Here is a 19920-nt window from a genome sequence, read left to right as displayed (position 1 = left end):
CAACCGCGGAACTGCGGAATGGACCTTAAAGACCATTCCGTTCCAACAGCAGCTGCTGCCGCCGGGCTCCAAGCGCTCTCTGGGCGGAGCGGGGCGGGAGGCGACTGTGGGGCGCAGCGCCGTGAAGGCGCCCCCCCGTGGCAGCCGCTCGCTGCGCAGGTTCCAGTGGGAGGGAGCACGGGGCGGGGCGGCTGAGGCACCACCCTGTGTCCCTCTGGGAGAATCCATTGCTGGGGGGAGCCGACGGGCGAGCAAGGGGAAATTTTGTGGCCGTTGTTGTGTGGGAGTATCCGCTGGGAAAGGCGTTCAACGGGTTGCCGGGCGTCTCGCTCGGCTGTTCGGCAGGGCGGGCAAGCTGTGCGTGGGGGTGCGGGAGGGCTGCTTTCCCCTGCGGCTCCCCCCGGTCTCCGTCGGCCCGGTGGCGCGGCCCCGGGTCAGCGCTGAGGCGAGGAGGCGCCGGGCGCTGTCAGCATCGTGCTGCCCGCCGCCATGGAGCCGCATCGCTGGCTGCCGCTGGAGGCCAACCCCGACGTGAGTGCCGCGGGAGGGTGACTGGAGATAGCGGTGGGGAGAAAGGGAGCTGACCTGGAAGGGAGGGAGGGCTGGCGGCGTGGAGGTGCTGGGTTTGGCCGTGGGGGTGCTGGTGGCTGGGGGTGGGTGCCAGCTCTCAGGCTCCACTATGCTCGTAACCCCTCTCCGTTTCTTCTTTTTTTTTCAGGTCACCAATCAGGTAAGCGCCTTCTCTCGGAGGTATCGCGGTTCCCCTGCGGCTCAGGCACGTCGCTTTTCATTTTCGTATAGCAGAGGCTCCTGTCTCCCCAACGAGAGGAGGGCTTCCGCCTTCTGGTGCCGGGCCTTCGGGAGCCTCCTGGGAAAGCTGTGTGTGCGTGTGTGCAGTGTGGTTAAGGACCCTTGTAAAAGGTGCAGAGAACACGTGTGTTCTGTAGCGGGGAAGTGGTCAGGCTGTTAACGTAAGGTAATCCCTGTTGTGGATGGGGTGAGGGTGGGTTTTGCCTTACTTTTAGTTACAACGTTATTATAGATTTATATACCAGTTTTGGTTATGCATATGCTGACTTTGTGGGCTAGTATGGCTCTGCATACATTCCAATATTGTAGTCTTCCTCTTTGACTGATAATAAGAAATGATATATTTTACAGTATTTACACTTACTCATGACTATATCAGCATAACTAGTTACACTTGGTTTTTCCAGCACAGTAGCCACACTTGAGAAAGGAAATGTGGCTTATCTGGCACTTACAGTCTTTTGTGAACACAAGAAGGGAAAATACTCATTCTGCAGCCATGCATTGCACTCAGCCTTTATTCTGAATATCTTCAACAAGTACAAGAGGTCAGATGTTGATCCCAGCAGGCTTATTGATTTTGCTGCAGATGTCTTTGAGCCAAAAGATTATGAAGCTTCCAGCAGTAAGGTGATGTTCTTAGAACTAATTTTATGATTCTTATATTGTTACTGCCATGGAGCAACTAAAGAATTTTTTAATCCCAGCTTTGAGTTAAAATTAGCCACCCCTGCTGTGAGCTTTACTTTCCTTGATTCAGATTTTTAAAAACTATTGAAATTCAGACATTAAATTCTAATTTGGAAGAAAATAATTATGAGTGAGTGCTAGAGAAATTACAGTACTACTGGTCTTTTTTCTCACTTTCCGATGCTGGGTGAGTTAATTGTGGTACGAATAAAGTCTTATCAGCTGTACATTAGAAATCAAGGAGGAAGAGGAAGTAACTTTTTTCCAACTCTTGTATAGTTGTCTTGTTGCTATATGGAAAAAATCCTGCAAGAATGTTAAAGAAAATGTTTTCTCAAAGCCTCCTTTGCTCATAGGCTTTGCATCCATGACAGATGATATCAGTTCATTGTGGAGGATCATGGATAAGTGAATTTTGCTTCACACGGATTTTCTTGCTAGTATTTATCTTTAGATAAGTTAGGTTTTTCTCTCTTAATGTGTCTTTCCAGCCTTAACTGAGCAACAGTTGTAGTTATTTAGAATTTTAGACTGAGGCATATCTTCTTCTACTGGGAAGAAAAGAAGAAGAAAAAAAGAAAAAACTAAAGATCTCTCTCTATTGAACAGGAGTATACTTTGCATCATTAATCATGTTTTTTTTTTTTAATCTTATTTTTATATTGGTAAACTGTATAACAATGTGACTGTTAGTCACCAGTTACTCATATCCCACATGTGTTTAAAACAATAATGATAGTAATTTGATATTCAGATGAAGTTACAAACACATCTTAAACTAATCCTGTTAACTGCAAGGACAGATTCTGTTTGGGTTTTTTTGGGAGGTTCGGATGTGTGTCGCTTTGTACTCTATAATAGAATTCTTAAGGATGAAAGTAATATGGGATATTTCATATGGTTGTTGTTTGTGTGTCAAGAAATAAGTTAATGCGCAGACCTGTGGATCTCTATCCACATGCTTCTTTGTGGTTTGTTTTTCCTGCTTGTTTACGTGTGTTTTGAATTTTTAATGTTATTTTATTTAACGTTTAATGTTATTTATTTTACTTTAGTATTAGAGTGTCATTAGAACATACTGCTCACGTTAATGTTGATACTGTTGTAAGGTGTGATAGTGAACTTTTAAACAGAGCTCCATAACTATAACATGCATGGATTCTTAAGTGTGTCATAGTTTTACGATTTTTGGTTATTGGTATTCCACATCATGACATCATTTAATTGGGAATCATGAACTGGGAATTAAACTGTTAATGCTCCAGTTCTGAGCACTTGTTTGGAAGAGAAGAACTACATACCCAATGGGCTTTGCAGTCAGAGAGGAGATACAACCCCTGGCAAGGTCACCTGAAGTACTCTTCTTCATCAGGCTCTCCTCCCTGCTGCTCAGCTGGACTGCGCATCTCACCTCAGCTTTATGGTGAGGCTTATCCACTTTTTGAACACTCTCCCATTATATTTGATTCATTAGCTTCAATTCTAATTACACTCTATTATAGAGTGTTATCTTGCATTCCGATACCATATTTAGTAAATTATTTTTGTTTCTCCTCAGATTGTTGCCATTGTTTTTAATTATTTTGGGGTCCCCTGTTTCCCTTTTCCGCAGGTGTGGATTTTGCAAAATCCTTCTGCCCTGCTAGTCATGGAACTGGAGTGAACCAGCCCATAAACAATTGCCTAAGTGTTACATTGTGATCAAAACTCCTTTGTATGTAAGCCCTTCTTCTGTTGGTGGAGAATGTGGGCAAAAGCTGCCTTTTAGCTTTTAGAGAGCTTCCTTGGAAAAGTTTACCTCTTTCACAGGTGTTCACTGAAAAACTTGACCTTGAAAGTCTAGGCAGACTGCCACTATTCTGGGATATTTGTAAACTTTGAGCACTGCTATCTTCCTTCTGTAAAGAGAGGAAAAAAAAAAAGATTCCTCTTTCTCTTTTAAACCTGTTTGCACACGGAGCTGCTAATTTTACGGAACTTGTGACTTTTAAACAGGTTCCAGTCTCTCCTTTGAATCCTTTATGCATTTTTTGAATGCTCATCTGATCTCACTGTTAATCTCCCTGAATATACTGTTCATCATTTTACTCAGTATTTGTATTTATCGTATTTTGAGGAAGCCTTCCCTAAAACCAGAGAATACTGAGTGGCAGGGAGTGTGGAGAGGTTTGGGAGAGACTTTAGAGAGATGGACATCTTTGGTGTGATGGAACTTTACTCCTGAGCATCTGAGAGAGCTTAAACAGATATTTGAGACAGGGATGTTGTGGCTCAGGCAGATCTGAGGAGGCATAAATGATTTGGGGCCTGGCTAATGCTTATCGGGCCTTATTCAATACTATCCCAGAGAGGGAGAGAGTTTCTGAAATTGAGAGAGAGTCTCCATGCTGAAAGGGAGAATCTCCAGGTCTAGAAACAGAATCTCCAGGTTGAGAGTTTGCACGGGAGTCTCCGAGCTGAAAGGGGCACTCTCTGGGAGACAGTACTAAATAAGCGAGAGTCTCCAAGCAGAGGAGTGTTCCCAGGAGAGACTCCAACCTGAGAGGGAGAATCTCCAGGTCCAGAAAGAGAGTCTGCTATTCAAGAAGCAGTGTCTCCACGCTGAGACAGAGAATCTCTGGATTGAGAAAGATTCTCCTAGTCAGGAGAGAGAATCTCAAAACCTGGCAAGAGAGTCCCTAAGCTGAGAAAGAAAGTCTCTCAGAAGGGAAGATCTCTGAGCTGAGAGAAAGTATCTCCAATCTTGACGAGACACCTTTGAATCCAAGCGAGATCCCTTCAATCCAAACTCAACAGCCTTCAAACTGAGTGAGACACCCTCAAATCTGAACTAAATACTCTCATAATCAAACGAGACGGACTCTGAGCCAACCTAGACAGTGAGAGCATCAGAACTGACCAACCTGATCAATCATAGGAGGCACAACAATTGATATCACTTGCCCCTGTACAAGGACATAAGATGAAATGAATCTCGATGCAGTTAGAACTGAAAGAGGAGGGAAAATAAAGGAAACAGCCTCTGTAAGAGTAGAGGAGGAAAGATGTCCAGAGGAGTGGCTCTGAGATCTGGAGAAGTGCCCCTGAGTCCAGTGGAGGGGCCCTCTGTAAGACTGCAGTCACCAGCGCCCAGGAGGGCAACAAGAAGTCCTGGAAGAGTAAGAGGGGGCAAGACATTGTTGACTGATCTCTGAAAATGAATGAAATTAGAAGTCTTAGAAAAGACTTTTCACGTCACCCAAATGAGCCTATTGTTACCTGGTTACTTTCATGTTGGGATAATGGGGCCAACAGTCTGTGGCCTGATAGTAGAGAAGCTCACCAACTGGGTGGCACTGCTAAGGACTCAGTCATTGATATAGGTGTTAGTACATGCCAGAACCAGGCCTTCACCCTCTGGAAGTGGATGTTGTTAGCCGTAGAAGAAAGATAACCCTTCAAGATGATCTGATGCCTGAGGAAAAAAAAAATGGACTGATACGGAAAAAGGCATCTGTTATTTCAGAGAATATACTGTGATGGAAATGATACATAGCCCCACTTTCATTCCTAATGAGCCAGACCAAGAGCATGATCCTGAGGGAGTCAGGTATACACCAAATATGTGGTGTGTATTCACAAGGACAGCACCAGAAAGGTATGTCAGTGTGTCAGAAAGGTATCTGCAGCAATGTATGGCAGAGGGAAAAGAAGACCCCTTATAAATGAACTGATTAATACACTTCAAGACTTGAGTTACGTTTAAGCCCTCTATGAGCTTGTGTTTCAGCCATTGCAAAAGTAGCTGAAAAGCTGAACAGAATGGAGAGCAAACAAGAAGATACAATAGACAAACTGTCTACCTTGCTTAATGCTAATGGATCCATGGTGGTACCAGATAGATCCAATGGGGATCAGGATTCCCAAAACAGCCTACTCGAGAGGCTGATCAACTTGGTTTCCTCCCAGCTTGCATCATCCAACATCTCAGCTATCAAAATAAGATGTCTTCCTGCTCGAGCAAGTGACAACAGTAAGACTGCATCTTACTGTTGGAATTACCTACGTGACCATAGAGAAGGTATGAAGAAGTAGCATAAATAACCTACTCCTGTGCTTCAAGCACGGGTAAAGGAATGACAAGACAAATCAACCACCAAGGTGAACTTCTCCAAAAAGGTGATTGCTCCAGTTGCTACAGACAACTGAGATAACAAATAGAGGGGCCCTGCCCTTAGCTGGGGACGGAGGGTAGCAGTAAAATAATAGAGTGTATTGGACTATCTGGATTAAATAGCCTGGCACATCAGAACCACAGAAATATAAGGCCCTGGTGGATGCTGGTACACAGTGTTCTCTAATGCCATCGGGTCACCAAGGGACAGAATAAATTTATTTTCATGTGGTGACTGGGGGTTCTGAAGAACTGATTGTGTTGGAGGCCGAAATCAGCCTCACTGGTAAAGACTGGCAAAAGCACCCTATTGTGACTGCCCAGGGGCTCCATGTATACTTGGTATTGATTACCTCAGAAGGGGATATTTTAAGGTTCCCAAAGGGTATCGATGGGCCTCCGGAATAGTTGCTGTAGACTTAGAAGGTGTTAAGCAGTTGTCTGTTTTGCCTGGCCTATCAGAAGATTCATCTGTTGTGGAGTTGCTACAAGTGAAAACACAACAGGTACCGATTGCTACAAAAATGATGCACAGACAACAATGCTGCACCAACAGGGATTCCTTGCTCCCCATTCAGAAGTTGATTCATCAACTAGAGAATCAGGGAGTGACCAGCAAAACTCTCTCACCTTTTAATAGTCCCATATGCCCAGTGCGTAAAGCCAGTGGAGAATGGAGGCTGACAGTGGACTACCATGGCCTGAATGAAGTCACACCCCCATTGAGTGCTGCTGTGCCGGACATGTTAGAACTCCAATATGAAATGATATTGCCAATGCATTCTTCTCCATTCCTTTGAGCAAAGAATGCAGACCACAATTTCCTTTCACCTGGAGGGGCATTCAGAATATCTGGAATCATTTGCCCCGAGGGTGGAAACACAGCCCAACTATTTGCCATGGGTTGATCCAAACTGCACTGGAACAGGGCGGTGCTCCTGAACACTTACAGTATGTTAATGACATCATTGTGTGGGGCAACACAGCCAGGAAAGTTTTTGAGAAAGGAGAGCAAATAATCCAGATCCTTCTGTGTGATGGTTTCACTATTAAGCGAAGCAAAGTGAAAAGATCTGCCCAGGAAATTCAGATCTTAGGCATAAAGTGACAAGATGGAAGTCATCACATTCTGTCAGATGTCATCGACAAAATCACTTCCATGTCTCTGCCCGCTAATAAGAAGGACATGCCATCTTTTCTGTGTGTAGTGGGCTTTTTGGAGTACCGACTACTTCAGAAGCAGCCCAAATCCTCTAATACACGTCTAAGATCTCCTTTTTAGTCGGAGTGTACCCTCTGTATGCTCAACTCCAGAATCACAGGGGTCAGCCTCAAGTGGGACCTTTCTCTCCAGCAGCAGTGTAGAAGATGTTCTTTGTACCCTGTCCCATCTGTACTGGCCCCAGGGCCACAGCACGGGCTATCTCCTGCTTAATCTGCTCAAAAGCCTGCTGCTGTTCAGGACACCACGTAAAATCATTCTTCTTCCCTGTCACCTGATAAAAGGGGCTTACAATGAGGCCTTGAGAACCTCCAGGAATTGAGCATCCACAGCTTCTGTGGGCAGCTGTGCCAGTACCTCACCACCCTGTAAGAGTTTCTGCCCAACATTGAACCTAGATCTCCCTTCCTTTGGTTTAGAACCATTCCTCCATGTCTTACTGCTATCAGAACACGTAAAATCTTGTTCCCCCTTGTATTTATATCTGCCTTCAAGTACTGGAAAGCTACAAGGAGGCTTCCCCAGAGACTTCTCTAGGCTGAACAAGCCCAACCCCTTCAACCTTTCTTCATAGGAGAGATGATCCGGCCCTCTGATCATCCTTTTGGCCCTTCCCTGGACTTGTTCCAACAGCTTCACATCCTTCTTGTGCTGGGTGCCCTACACCTGGATGCAGTACTCCAATTGGGGCCTCATGAGATCAGAGTAGGGGAGGATACTCGTATCTTTGCTGGCCACCAAAAGCCCTAGGTCCTTTTCCTTGGGGCTGCTCTTGGTGCGCTCCTCTCCCAGTCTGTGCACATATCTCCTATTGCCACTTCTTGGCCATCTGGGTAAGATCAAGTGTAGTGTAGTATCTGTAGTGATCTTAAAAACAAAATGCATAATGCAGTGCTGATTTGTCACAACATGCTCTTTTTCTCCCACTTCTGCAGTCTGGTGGAATGGATTACAAGGTATCGTCAGTCCACCTTCAGTGTAGAAAGTTAATTGTTCAGCATTTGCAAAGCTCTAATTTGTGAACTGTGACATCAGGAAAACTTGGGGCTGCAAGTGATTTATGCTGCCTTTGTTTGTGAACCTCTCCTGAAACTTCTGCTGAGCAGAATGAAAGAAAGTGGTTTTATTTGCACACTGCTTCTAAGATGGTATCCATCTGCATATCTCGTTCTCAGTTTTTTCTACTACCAAAACCAAGCTAGGCTGCTTACAAGCATCGGGAGTGAAAATATCAGGAATAAGCTGTTTTCTTCTTTTCAGTTTGGCTTGCAATCCATGATCGGTTTCATAATAGGTGTAGATAAACAGAGAAGTATATCAGTAGATAAATTTGTCTTTCTTGTTCTTGTATGTTCTGAGAAGCATCCTTGCTTCCTAGGTAAGATACAGTGCCACCAACTCATGCCCTTGTTACAGGTAGATACTGCTAATTGACTGGAGCTAGTCATGAAACTGAAGCAGTGGCTTCAGGTAGTGCATTTAAAGTAGGCAAGGTTGACTACAGAGCAAATAGGGCTTATTTTCCAGATCTTAGTTACGTTCCAATATAGTTTTCAGGCCTTTGGTCCCATTTTTAATCCGTCAGTGCTATGAGAGTAAGCTAAAAAAAAAAAAAAAAACGAAAGAAAAAAATTAGTCCATAGACTTCCTTGACACCTGTGACTTCTGGGGGGATGTAAAGATTAAAATAGAGAGTGAATGACAGAAGCTGGATACAGCCATTCTTGGTACAGTCAGGGACATTTCTTAAAGGCATCACACATATACAGAGACTAGTTTAATTATCTCAGGAAATGAGCTTTACTTGTCTAGAGGGTCAAGGACATGATTCAGCTGGTTGTCAATTTTAGCAAATTGGATGCCAGCCCGAATTAAATCATTAAATGTTTGTTTTCGGGAAACCCTTAGGGATCCTGATTGAGGAGCTCAAGTAGCCAGCCTCTTGGTTTTAATCACCAACAGGACCTCGGCTTCTTCTAATGTCAGAATGTTGTGCCTAGTCTGTAGGCATTCTGTTTCTCATAAGTCAGCCACCAACTGGGCAGCCTGCTGGACTATCGCTTCTGAGGCTACCAGGGGATTTAATATAGAGACCTGAGTGCCATATAAATGGGAGGGGGGGTTGCTGTAGAATCAAGTCTCTCATCCTCTCTGAGAATTTGACCATATCATGGCCATCAAAAGTGTCTTCATAAATTGCTTCCCTTATGCCCCATTTGTGCATATAATTTTGACAGTCTTCTATGTAGGACCACATCCCTGTATGTAGAGGTATATCAGATTTATTTGGCCATACCATACAGCAGGCCATTAACCATTTTATTATAGAATGGTTTTCATTAAGATATTGAACACCTGCATATAACCTCTGCCTGAGGGCAGGATGGACAGTCATGGTGGCCCACTTGGATATTTCCGGGCCGTTCACCATAACACTTTCTGCTCCAGAATCCCACAGTTTTAATAACCAAGGTGGCATGCTTTCTCCAGGCTTCTGCCAAAATCGCTGTACTAAATCCATCAATTCTGTTGCTGTGTATGGCTGGGCTGTTACATGCAAATGAGTCTGGGCAGGAGGCCACTGATCAGGCAGCACCCCTGCCAGTCTATCCTGTACTTTCCTTGTTTTCTGAGTTATAACAGGACAGTCCTCTAGCAGATATGTCACAATCAGAGCTTTGAGATCTATTAGAATTTTTGTTTTCCTGATCAGCGAAGTCTGCTGATTCAGGAGTCTGTTCAGTGTCTATTGAGATGTTGAAAACTTGACCTATCGGAAGATGCAGAATTGGTTTCTTCCCTGTTAATGTGCCAAGTTCTTGCTGTAATTTTTTGATATGGTCTCTCAAAAGTTGGTTTTCATTTTCTACCATATAATTCCTCATTTCAGCATGTTTTAAAGCACTTAATAGTGGCCATGCCACTGCAGAGGCAGCTAATTGTTATTCTTTGGTAAGCCTCTCAACAGAGTCTGCGATGTGATATGGGGTAACATTTCCCATAATGTGTAGAGGACCCCATTTCTCAATGATTCACTAATTCATAATAGGGAGATCCCACAGATCTTGGAATCTGCTCCAGAATTATTTTATCCAGTGGGGTGACGTTCTCCCGCCTTGACTCATTCTTAGAAATTCCCTAGAAAGGACATTATGTAAATTTTAGTATATTTGGCCTGCTGGCTCACCAAGTGTATAATCAATGAATATACTGATGTTATAATTAAGAAACATACAGGAAAGTTGGGCTGAACAGGTTATTATGCCAAAGCAGAATAGATGGAAAGCTTACTCTCATTCTGGGCTCACTGAGAAGTCTCCAAGAGGAACAATCTCCAAAAGAGATCTTTCTCCATTTGTAGTGAGCTCTTAAATGGGGTATAGGAGAGGTGGAGCCAGGCTCCACCCCTTCCAGTAGCACAGGTGAATTACCTTCACCTGTTCTCCCAGGGCTGACTCAATGTTCGTCTCAGGTGGTTAATCAGAGGCTCAGGCCGTGATTTAGCAGTTCCCATACAGAGTGAAAGCACATGTGATGTGCAGAAACATTTTTTGTTGTTTTTTTTTTTCCAGCATAATGCGTAATTGCATAATTGTCTGTTGTGAATCTCTGACCTGATAGCTCTACCTCCAGAGTCAGCCTCAGAGTTTTCTGAAGCTTTGGTTCAGTAAGAGTAGTTTCAGAGGAAAACCAACTCAGCTAGTTAGTCTAGATTACTGTGTTATAGATTGAATTGCTATCTGTGTTGATCTGATTCTGTTTCAAGGGTACAGCAGTACCTGGTCATAGTGAGCACAAAGTTTCAAAACTGCTTGGTGGATTGCATTGGAAATACGTAAATTTTATTGTGAAGACAAGGTGTCTGTTAGTACAGCTTTTTTTAAACACACTGAAGAAACAGAATTGTGAGAAGAATTTTCTGGATATATCACATTTTAAATGGAATTTTTTTCGCTTGGTAGTCCAGAAAAAAATTCAGCTTCTCCATATCATAAAGCATTGTGCAATTGAAAAAGACTTTCATTAGTATGAAGACATGAAGACATTCATTAGTATGAAAATGGCATGTTAAGAAACAAAATGTGAGGTAATACTGAAAAGTTCTGAATTAGTTGACTTTTCTTGGGTTTGATTTTGATTTCAGTTGCTTACATGACCTTATTCTTCATTTTCCATTTAAAACCTCATCCTGTTGTCCATTTTCATGTCAACCAGTTTTTGTTGCTGTTGTAATCTCCAAGTATTAAAACGACTGTTTACAAGGGTGGATAGTGATAGAACAAGGGGGGACTGGAATGGTTTTAAACTGAGACAGGGAAGGTTTAGATTAAATATTAGGAGGAAGTTTTTCACTCAGAGGGTGGTGATGCACTGGAACAGGTTGCCCAAGGAGGCTGTGGATGCCCCATCCCTGGAGGCATTCAAGGCCAGGCTGGATGTGGCTCTGGGCTGGTCTGGTGGTTGGTGACCCTGCACATAGCAAAGGGGTTGAAACTACATGATCACAGTGGGCCTTTTCAACCCAGACCATTCTGTGATTTTATGACTTGGGTTTGCTCTTCTTAGCCTTCTTAAACATCTTCACTGCAGGTATATCCATAAAGAAGTTTCCTCAGATAGCACTGAATAGGAAGTATGATGAAGCTTTTAAGGGAGTCTTTCTCTTCAAGAACTGGAGCATGAGGGTTTCCTCTTGAACACTAGGAAGCCCTTCAGTGCTGTGTGGGTGATGGAGCACTGGCACAGGCTGCCCAGTCTGTACTGTGGGGTCTCCACCTTTGGAGTTCTTCAGAAGCCACTTGAATGTGGTGCAGAGCAACCTGCTCTTCCTGTCCCTACTGAAACTGGGGAGTTGGACCAGATGGCCTCCTTAACCATCTGTGCTTCTACACAAAGCTTACCTTAATAAATAGGGAATATCTGTTTAAAAAACTCAAGCACTTGTGTTTTAGGTTATGGTTGTCCAAGTTTAATAGATATTATAGTTGCTCTTTCCTTCCTTATTAAGTAACAGTGTGTTAGGTAACAGATCCAAAATCACTTTTTTGTAGTTCAATGTCTGCATGTAGTATAGAAAAGATGACAAAAGGTTTTGATTTAAACTCCTTTCAGAGGTTCTGAAGAAGCAACAGAGAATTACTTGAAGAGCTGTGATTATTACTCTATTTCAAAGTATGTTACTCCGTCGTAATTTCAAAGTATTCCTGATTTCAAGAAACGTAAAAGGGCATCTTAAAAGGTACACCTACAGAAAGGTGTGTTTTTGTCTCTGTTCATAAGACCATCTGTCACGGGGTTATCCCTATATGCAAGTCCGTGACAGGGGGGCACAGGCCCCGGGAAAAAGTAAAAAAAAAAAAAAAAAAAAAAAAAAAAAAAAAAAAAAACACAAAAAAAAAAAAAAAAAAAAAAAAAAAAAAAAAAAAACCCCCCCCCCAAAAAAAAAAGGGGCGAATATAAAAAAAAAAAAAAAAAAAAAGGACGGGGTACTAACGGCTTGCCGCGCCACTCGGCTGGCCCCGGGCCGCGCACTGGGAGAGGGGGAAGGGTAGAAAGCTAGCAGGTAGTTTTAACAGAGAAAACACAACAGCAGCGATCTGACCGTTCCGACAACAAACGGTAATTCACTAAATTTAACCGAATCAAACAAAATGAGAGAGACAAGAGTACCCAAAGTACGAGATAAACCACGATAGTGCGAGGGAAGCACGTGCTCTTCTTCGCAGCAAGCTGAGACGGCTGAGCGTGGGCCAGAGGGAGAGGCAGAGTCTGGGGTCCTCCGGAGCTCCGCCCCCCTTCCTCTTCCCGCCAGGTCCTCCCCTCCGACCTGGATACTCAAAATGCCATAAAAAGGCAGTTAACGGAATCAGAACATTAACTCTTTAACTCCCACTGGTCCACATGGTGTTCTGATGTGGAATACTGACAAAAAAAAAAACAAAAACACAAAACCACAACACCACCAAAGACCCCAGTTTTGAATTACTGGAGCCCAACACCTGCAATATAAGCATCTGGCATCAGATATTCTGAAGTACTCGTGGTATGAAGTAATGTCACAAGTTTCTTCATATATGCTCTGACCTATGATTTCCAGTTAAGGTGAATATTCAGTATTTAATGGGTGACAAAAAAAACAAACAAACAAGAAAACAAACAAACAAAACAAAACAAAACAAAAAACAAAAAACCCCCACCCTTTCAGAATGGGTTTAATGTCTTAGTAAATAGTGCTTGCTTCTTTCATTTCATAAAGCTATTTAAGCTTTATATATGACATGTAAAACATTGGGATTTTGTGTGTCTTTGTTAGCACTGTTCAGCCTGATGTAGCACAATTTAATTTATTTATTATTTTTAAGATTTTGGAAAGTGTATGGTGTTGTATTTCACATTGCAAATGCTTAATTATGCTTCTTATGTATGTTTGACTGCTCACTTAGTATTACTCGGTATCTTCTTTTCCAGTTTCTCAAGCAGTTGGGTATACATCCGGACTGGCAATTTGTAGATGTCTATGGTATGGAACCGGAGCTGCTTAGCATGGTGCCAAGACCTGTATGTGCAGTGCTTCTTCTCTTTCCAATAACAGAAAAGGTAAATGTTTATTTAGTAATGAGCTGATCACTTTTGTTGTAAGTGAAATGGGAATGATCTGTTGGATGAGAGTTTGAGCAACCTGATTTAGTGGAGGGTAGCCCTGGCCATGGGAGAGAGGTTGGAACTAGAAGATTTTTAAGGTTCCTTCCAACTCAAACTGTTATGCGAACCTTGTGCCTTGGTGTCAGAATCAAAATGAGAGTTAAATTTTATTCAGAGACCTCTTGATTAGAAACAAACAACAGAATGCTTATTTCATAACTTTCTTTTGATAACCTTATGTGTATATTTCCAGTTTATCTTCAAGTGTTTTAATTGGACTGGGGAGAAGAGAAACATCAAGTAGTTTTTTCTTGTGGACAATTCAAAAATTTAAACTGCACTCTGAAATGGCACAGTTCTGCTACTTTTAGCAGAAGGCTTCAATAGCAGGAGCACAGTGGAGTGTGGAACATTATCAATTGCAAGTATTTCTTGAGTTTTTGTTTTGCTCCACTGATGCAACTTCAATCATCTTCAATTCAGTCATCAGCATCAATATAGCTTTTATTTCTTGGACAGTTGGTTTAAGGTGGAAGAGTATATATATATTTTTACTGCTTACTCCCACCCATTCTTTTCCCCTCAGTATGTATCAGTTTGCTTTTAGGGCTGGATACCCTTGTTAGTATACAGATAATCTTAGGGTTATTGTCTAGTTTAAAGATTAATGACTTGCTTAGTCTGCATTGTAGGTTGTAGAGAGTGGAACAGTGTAAGTCTTGGGCATTTTGAGCCTGTTCCAGTGAATCTGTATCAAGGGATGGCCCATACTGGAAGCAAACTCTTGAGGTGATCTGGGTCAGTCCTTGCTCAAAGTTGTATTTTTAGTATTCTCAGCAATGATTTTTTTTTGACAGGGAATGATTGGAAGCTGTATTGTTTCTCTAATCTGATCTGTATAATACATTCCATGACATTTTTTTCCTTAATTAAGACTTTCCTTATTAATTTGTTGATAAGTGGTTTCAATTTAAAATGCTTTCTGAATGCACTTGCTATTATTTAGAATGTTCAGAACATTGAGATAAGCTGCAGAGTACAATCCTTATGCTGGAAAAATTTGTCTGTTATTGACTGAGAAAATTTTCATACATTCCTCATTCTGTTCAACATTCAAACTCTAATTCATCATAATTACATAAAAAGTCCACCTAATTCAGTGTTTTGTGCCTGAAGATGACCTAAGCTAGGCAAAAGGAGGAAATAGCAGCATCTTCTATAACATTTACATTGGTTTTGTTGTCTTTTTTTATCATCCTTTTCTATTTGAAGTGTCATCTTGGGAGGGAAAAAAGCCCATTGCACAACATAAGAGATTTTCTTTGCTAGTTCTTAATCAATGATAAGCTTTACAGTAGTATTTGAGATTGTTGAATCAAACTAAATTGTTTTTATTACTACAGAAAAATAAACGTTTACCTTATGATTATGGCTTTTAAAGAGCAATTTTGAAGCTGTGAGCATTATATGAATCTTAATATCCCTGGATGAAAGTGTAGTATAAAAAGATAGAACTTGTAAGAATGCTTCATACTTGTTAAACATGTGAAGTATTACAGTTCGCTTGATAATGCTTTTGAGACCTCTATCCTTAAAAACTTGTTGTTGATGTAAAGAGAGACTGACTGGTGCTCAAATCAAGGAAATATTTTGAACATTTTTGAAATACCATTAGATAATACATATTTCAAAGTGATCATTTAAGTGTGACTTTTTTTTTTCTGATATAGATGTGATGCTGAGTTTTTCAGTTGAGCAAGTATACATAAGCTGGTTCTGTTAAGAGTTGCAAAATGGGTTTTGGTTTTATGAGGCAGCTGTTACTTATGCAAATTATTTTTGCATTTTGGATAACATAGCCAGTATCTATACTGTTTTTGAAAATTCTGAAACTTTAATTGTAGTATGAAACCTTCAGAACAGAAGAAGAGGAGAGGATAAAAGCTAAGGGGCAAGATGTCAAATCATCAGTGTATTTCATGAAGCAAACTATCAACAATGCCTGTGGGACAATTGGGCTAATTCATGCTATTGCCAACAACAGAGAGAAAATGAACTTTGGTAAGTGTTATTTGGTTGCTTGGTTGTTTCCGCTGTATTGCTGTTTTTTTCCTTACTACTGGGGAAGATATGGAGGGACTGACAGGCTGTATACTATTTTCTCTGTGCATCTCTACTGAAAGAGTGCTTCTGCCTATAATTATAAAACCAGTATTTCACACTAATTCAAGTCTAGAGCACTCAAAACACTTCAATCTGCAGCAGGTAGCAATTCCTCTTGTAGTAGGCGTTCATGTTGTAAGTGTAATTATATCTTTAAATCTTTTATTGGATTCAAGCAATCTGTAAGATTTGAATGATGTAGGAGCTAAAGCATGATACAAAATATGTTAACGTATGTCTTTTTTTATATTTAAGAAACCAATTCATCATTGAAAAAGTTCCTAGAAGATTCTTTATCTATGACTCCTGAAGAGAGGGCCAAATATCTAGAAACTTACGAAGTTGGTATTTTTTTTTTCTTCTTTTTAAACAATGTAAGAATTTGCATGACCAAGTACTGTCTTGGGGCGTGATCTAGTAAATTACTTAAACAATAAGAGTTTGTGTGAGCTTGTGATCAGTTGCTGCAAAAATACCTGCTTTGGTAGTTTGAAGTATTTGTACTTGCCAGCAGAGTGGACTGAAAGGACAGTCCTGCTTCCTCCGTCCATTTATGCCTTTAGCTGTAGTACACAAGGAACCAGTTCAACTGAAATATCCTCTCTCTTCCCTCATAATACCTGACAATTAGATGAGTGAGCCGATAGTGTGGTTAGTTGCATCATTATCAGTGCTGATTCAGAGGATGTGATGGAAGATCTAGCCATTGACAGAAGGTCAGAACAGTGCTGTTGCTCATGATGGTAATGATCACCTGTCAAAATTAATAATGTAAGAACTTGCAAGATTGAGTTCAATTCAACCTTATTGTGACACTCTTGCAAATAAGGATGTTAAATATGACTGAGGGAAGTACTAGCAAGCAAGAATGGTAGAGATTTAATAAAATGTTTTGCGGAAATGCTAGACACAAGATGTCCAATCACAGCTTCTACCTGAGTGTTGAGTTTATTTAAGCCAGGAACTGATTCTTAACAAAACCACTGTTTACTGTGTGTTAAAGAGCAATTACAAACTGTTACATGTTTGAGTTGACTTGAGTCTGATGAAATTTCTCCTTGGAAGTGGAGATATTTGTTATCTAATTTCTTTACCTGTCTATTATAAGCACTGAACAAAAGAACTTACAGCTATAGCATTTGATTAAAAAGAAGAGTATACATTGATTCTTAAAGTAATATAAGTAATAATACCTTATGTAAAATCTGATTGAAATGTACTTCAATTTTAGGCAATTCGTGTCACTCATGAATCCAGTGCCCATGAAGGTCAGACTGAGGTATTCATTTTGTTTTCTTTGTTTAACACATTTGTCAATAGCTACTTTGAATGGAATATAATGGAGTTTAAAGCAATCATATTAAGGACTTATTGAGAAATGAGATTATTGCTTATTTTGCACTATTGCATCAGTCAACAGTTACGGCATAAAATGGCATTGTGGAGGAAACAAATGCACGTGAAGCTTTGCAGGCCTTTGTAACAATAACACAGATGATCTCTTCAGTGTTTATTTCGCTGTAGAAGAGCCAGAAATTGTGCTTTAATTGCAGTTGAGATTAGGACATTGAGACATACAATTCACAGTAACCATACAAATGAATCAACATTGCGTAAGTGTTTGAAATGTTTTCATTCAGTAAAAGAAATACTACAGAGCTCATGTTGTTTGTGTATAGATATTACTTCAGATGAATTTTCACTAATAGAAACATTCTTAAATTTTTTATCCCAAAAGATTGAGTGCCATAAAGTAAAACAACAAAGAAATGTAGATCTATGTCTTGGAATAAAGAGATTTACTGTGCTTCTTGATCAGTACTACACAATGCTCCTTTATGTGTGATTAAACCCTTCCTATTTTACCGGTCAACTCTGTGTATGCTCCATGTTATGGTTTGCTGTAGTTCATCAAATATGGGAACAGAGCTTCAAAAATTAAATCAGGTTTGGAAGAATCTGTGTAACACATTTATTTTTATTGAGTTGTAAGATTGATACTGAGTAAAAAACTGACCTTGGTGAAGTTTTGTGAAGGAAGGTGTGTAGTGTTTTCTGTTGTGGTTTGTTTGTTTGTTTGTTTGTTTTTGATTTTTTTTTTTGAGTTGATTATTATTCTGGAGTGACTTTATAAGGATTCAGGAAGCTTTTTAAGTAATAACAGAATCCCTTAATAAGGGACAGTTAATTTCTTAGCCTTCCTCAAATTAATTGGTTTCCTGGTTGAAGTCATGCAAGTTTTCATCTTTTTGAATAATGACAAAAGATGCTGATTTTTTTCATAATAAAAGTTTACAAGATTGTCTCAGCAAACAAAAAAAAAAAAAAGGATTTAAACAAAAATACTGAATAAGTACTGGCCTTGGTAATTCAATGTGGATATTCATTAGACTGGCGAAGTAGCTTTTTCCTGTCCTGTTTCTGAGGTTGAAATAGTACAATGGCTTGAATACGTGTCCTGGGACTATTTTTCTGAATACTTTTGATCCATTAACCAAAGAAGGAAGAAATAAACAAGTTGTACTGAAGGATTTAATGGCCTGAAGATCCTGTCCTATCATAGTGTGATTGAGTTGGCAGTGAGGCCTCTCTTTTCATCTCCACAGGAGGAATTGCTTTGTTTTAAAGTAGGGTTCCTCTTAAGCAAAGCAAAATATGTGAAATGTGAATATACTGACAAACGTAATGTGCGGTTAAGCATGAGTTAATCTTATAGTCTGTTCCCTTCAGTGGAACACAAACTGTTGGTGTTTCATGTAATGATGAAGGGACTGATGAACAGCATGCCCTTGTAGATGCTGAAGTTAATGTATGCATGTCATACAAGGATGTTGACTTGTCCTGCAGGGTAAGTTTCTCGCGTTTTCAGATGAAGAAAGAAGAGAATCTCATTCCTCCTTCCTATCTTTTCCTGGGAATTTAGACTTCCTTTCAGAGCACTGGAAAGGAATGTATTTTCCTTCCCAAAAATCTTGGGTTTTGTTTCGTACTTACCACAGTAAAGACATATTTTATACAAATCTTTCCTTTAAATAAAGTGGCTTATGTAGTTGCTTATTAGTCATTGCAAACAAAAAGTCTTTTCAGGTCTCATACAGAATTAAAAATTAAGAGAGTGAACTGGCTTACTATTTCAACATGAATAACTTGGTTTGTGTAGTTCTTAAGAGCAACCTGCTCTGCAAGTAGTTCTGTGCTTCAGATAGATGTTGCATACTACTGTCAACTCAAATTCTTCTGCAGACATTGCTTAAAGTCAGCAGTGAATGGAATCACTTCCCAAAATGTACATTATGGCAGTCAGATTTGCTGATTTGGGTAAGAGACTACTGCTGCTTTCAAGGTGCTGTTCTTCCTCTCTCTCCTGCAAAACGCAGTTACACCATTGGTCATTATCTTGTTGAGGAAAAAAAAAAAAAAAAAAAAAAGCAAGAAATTTTCTGTAATCTTCAGATGTGAATGTTACAAAGATAGAATACTGGTGGGTTCTCCTGTGGTGATATTTCTTCTGGGCTCTGAGGTTTTTAGGATTCCACCTTTAATGCTGCTAAATGAAGTCTCTAATTGTTGATTTCTCCTGAGACTCTTGCTAAATAAGGAGTGAGCTTTTTTGTTTTTTGTTTTTTAAATCTCAATGACTTCTTTATTTTTACACTTTGCTATTGGATTTTCTGCTCTTGTTTCTGTTCCGTGTACATGAGTATTTCAAACCTGTAAACAACACAGGTCTACCTAGACAAAAAAGAAGAATAGTATGAGTAAATCAATGCTGTTTTGCCCGTATCTACATATTTCATTTGTTCATTCTTTTTCTTGTCTGCAGGTGGTAGGATTTATTTCTGGTTTAGAACAGCTGGTCATCAGAATTATAGTTTCCGTGTTTTAGAGAAAAGTTCTAGATGAGGGGGAAAAAAAGAGGGAAAAGGAAAATAGTTATTTGACAGGGTAATAACTGTGTAATTTTGATATTAGTGAACTGCTGGGTTCAATTAGTGGTTGCTGCAAGGAAGAGAAGAGGTGCTCCTTCCACTTCTGGCATTTATCATTAATGTGTGATCTATTTAGGTGAAGTATTATGATGAATTGCTAAGCAAATTGATTGAAATTAACAGCTATAGAGTATGGAGTATGTAGTACTCTGTCTTGATGGATTCATTAATAGGCCTTCCACCTTTCATAGCTGAGATTCATTTGCCTAGTTTAAAAAGCAACAAAAAAGGCAACAATAAGCCTGTGTTCC

At 40.4% G+C, this 19920-nt stretch overlaps 1 protein-coding gene across 1 annotated transcript in view; it reads left to right on the top strand.

Annotated features, from left to right (window-relative positions):
* Positions 1-437: 437 nt before the first annotated feature.
* The window catches only part of UCHL3 (ubiquitin C-terminal hydrolase L3), a 43466-nt gene continuing 23983 nt past the window's right edge, over positions 438-19920 (top strand). Inside the window, exons 1-6 of the mRNA XM_042838867.1 lie at positions 438-531; positions 719-730; positions 13344-13472; positions 15422-15578; positions 15936-16021; positions 16912-16959. Of these exons, the coding sequence (XP_042694801.1) occupies positions 490-531; positions 719-730; positions 13344-13472; positions 15422-15578; positions 15936-16021; positions 16912-16959 (474 nt within the window). The 5' untranslated portion in view covers positions 438-489. The remainder of the gene's footprint in view (positions 532-718; positions 731-13343; positions 13473-15421; positions 15579-15935; positions 16022-16911; positions 16960-19920) is intronic.

This window comes from Centrocercus urophasianus, unplaced genomic scaffold, assembly GCF_019232065.1.
Source record: "Centrocercus urophasianus isolate 14NV4802_14NV808 unplaced genomic scaffold, USGS_Curo_1.0 seq_9, whole genome shotgun sequence".
Classification (NCBI taxonomy): Eukaryota; Metazoa; Chordata; class Aves; order Galliformes; family Phasianidae; genus Centrocercus; species Centrocercus urophasianus.
Note: the sequence above shows the minus strand (reverse complement) of the source record. Positions and strands in the feature narration are given on the sequence as shown.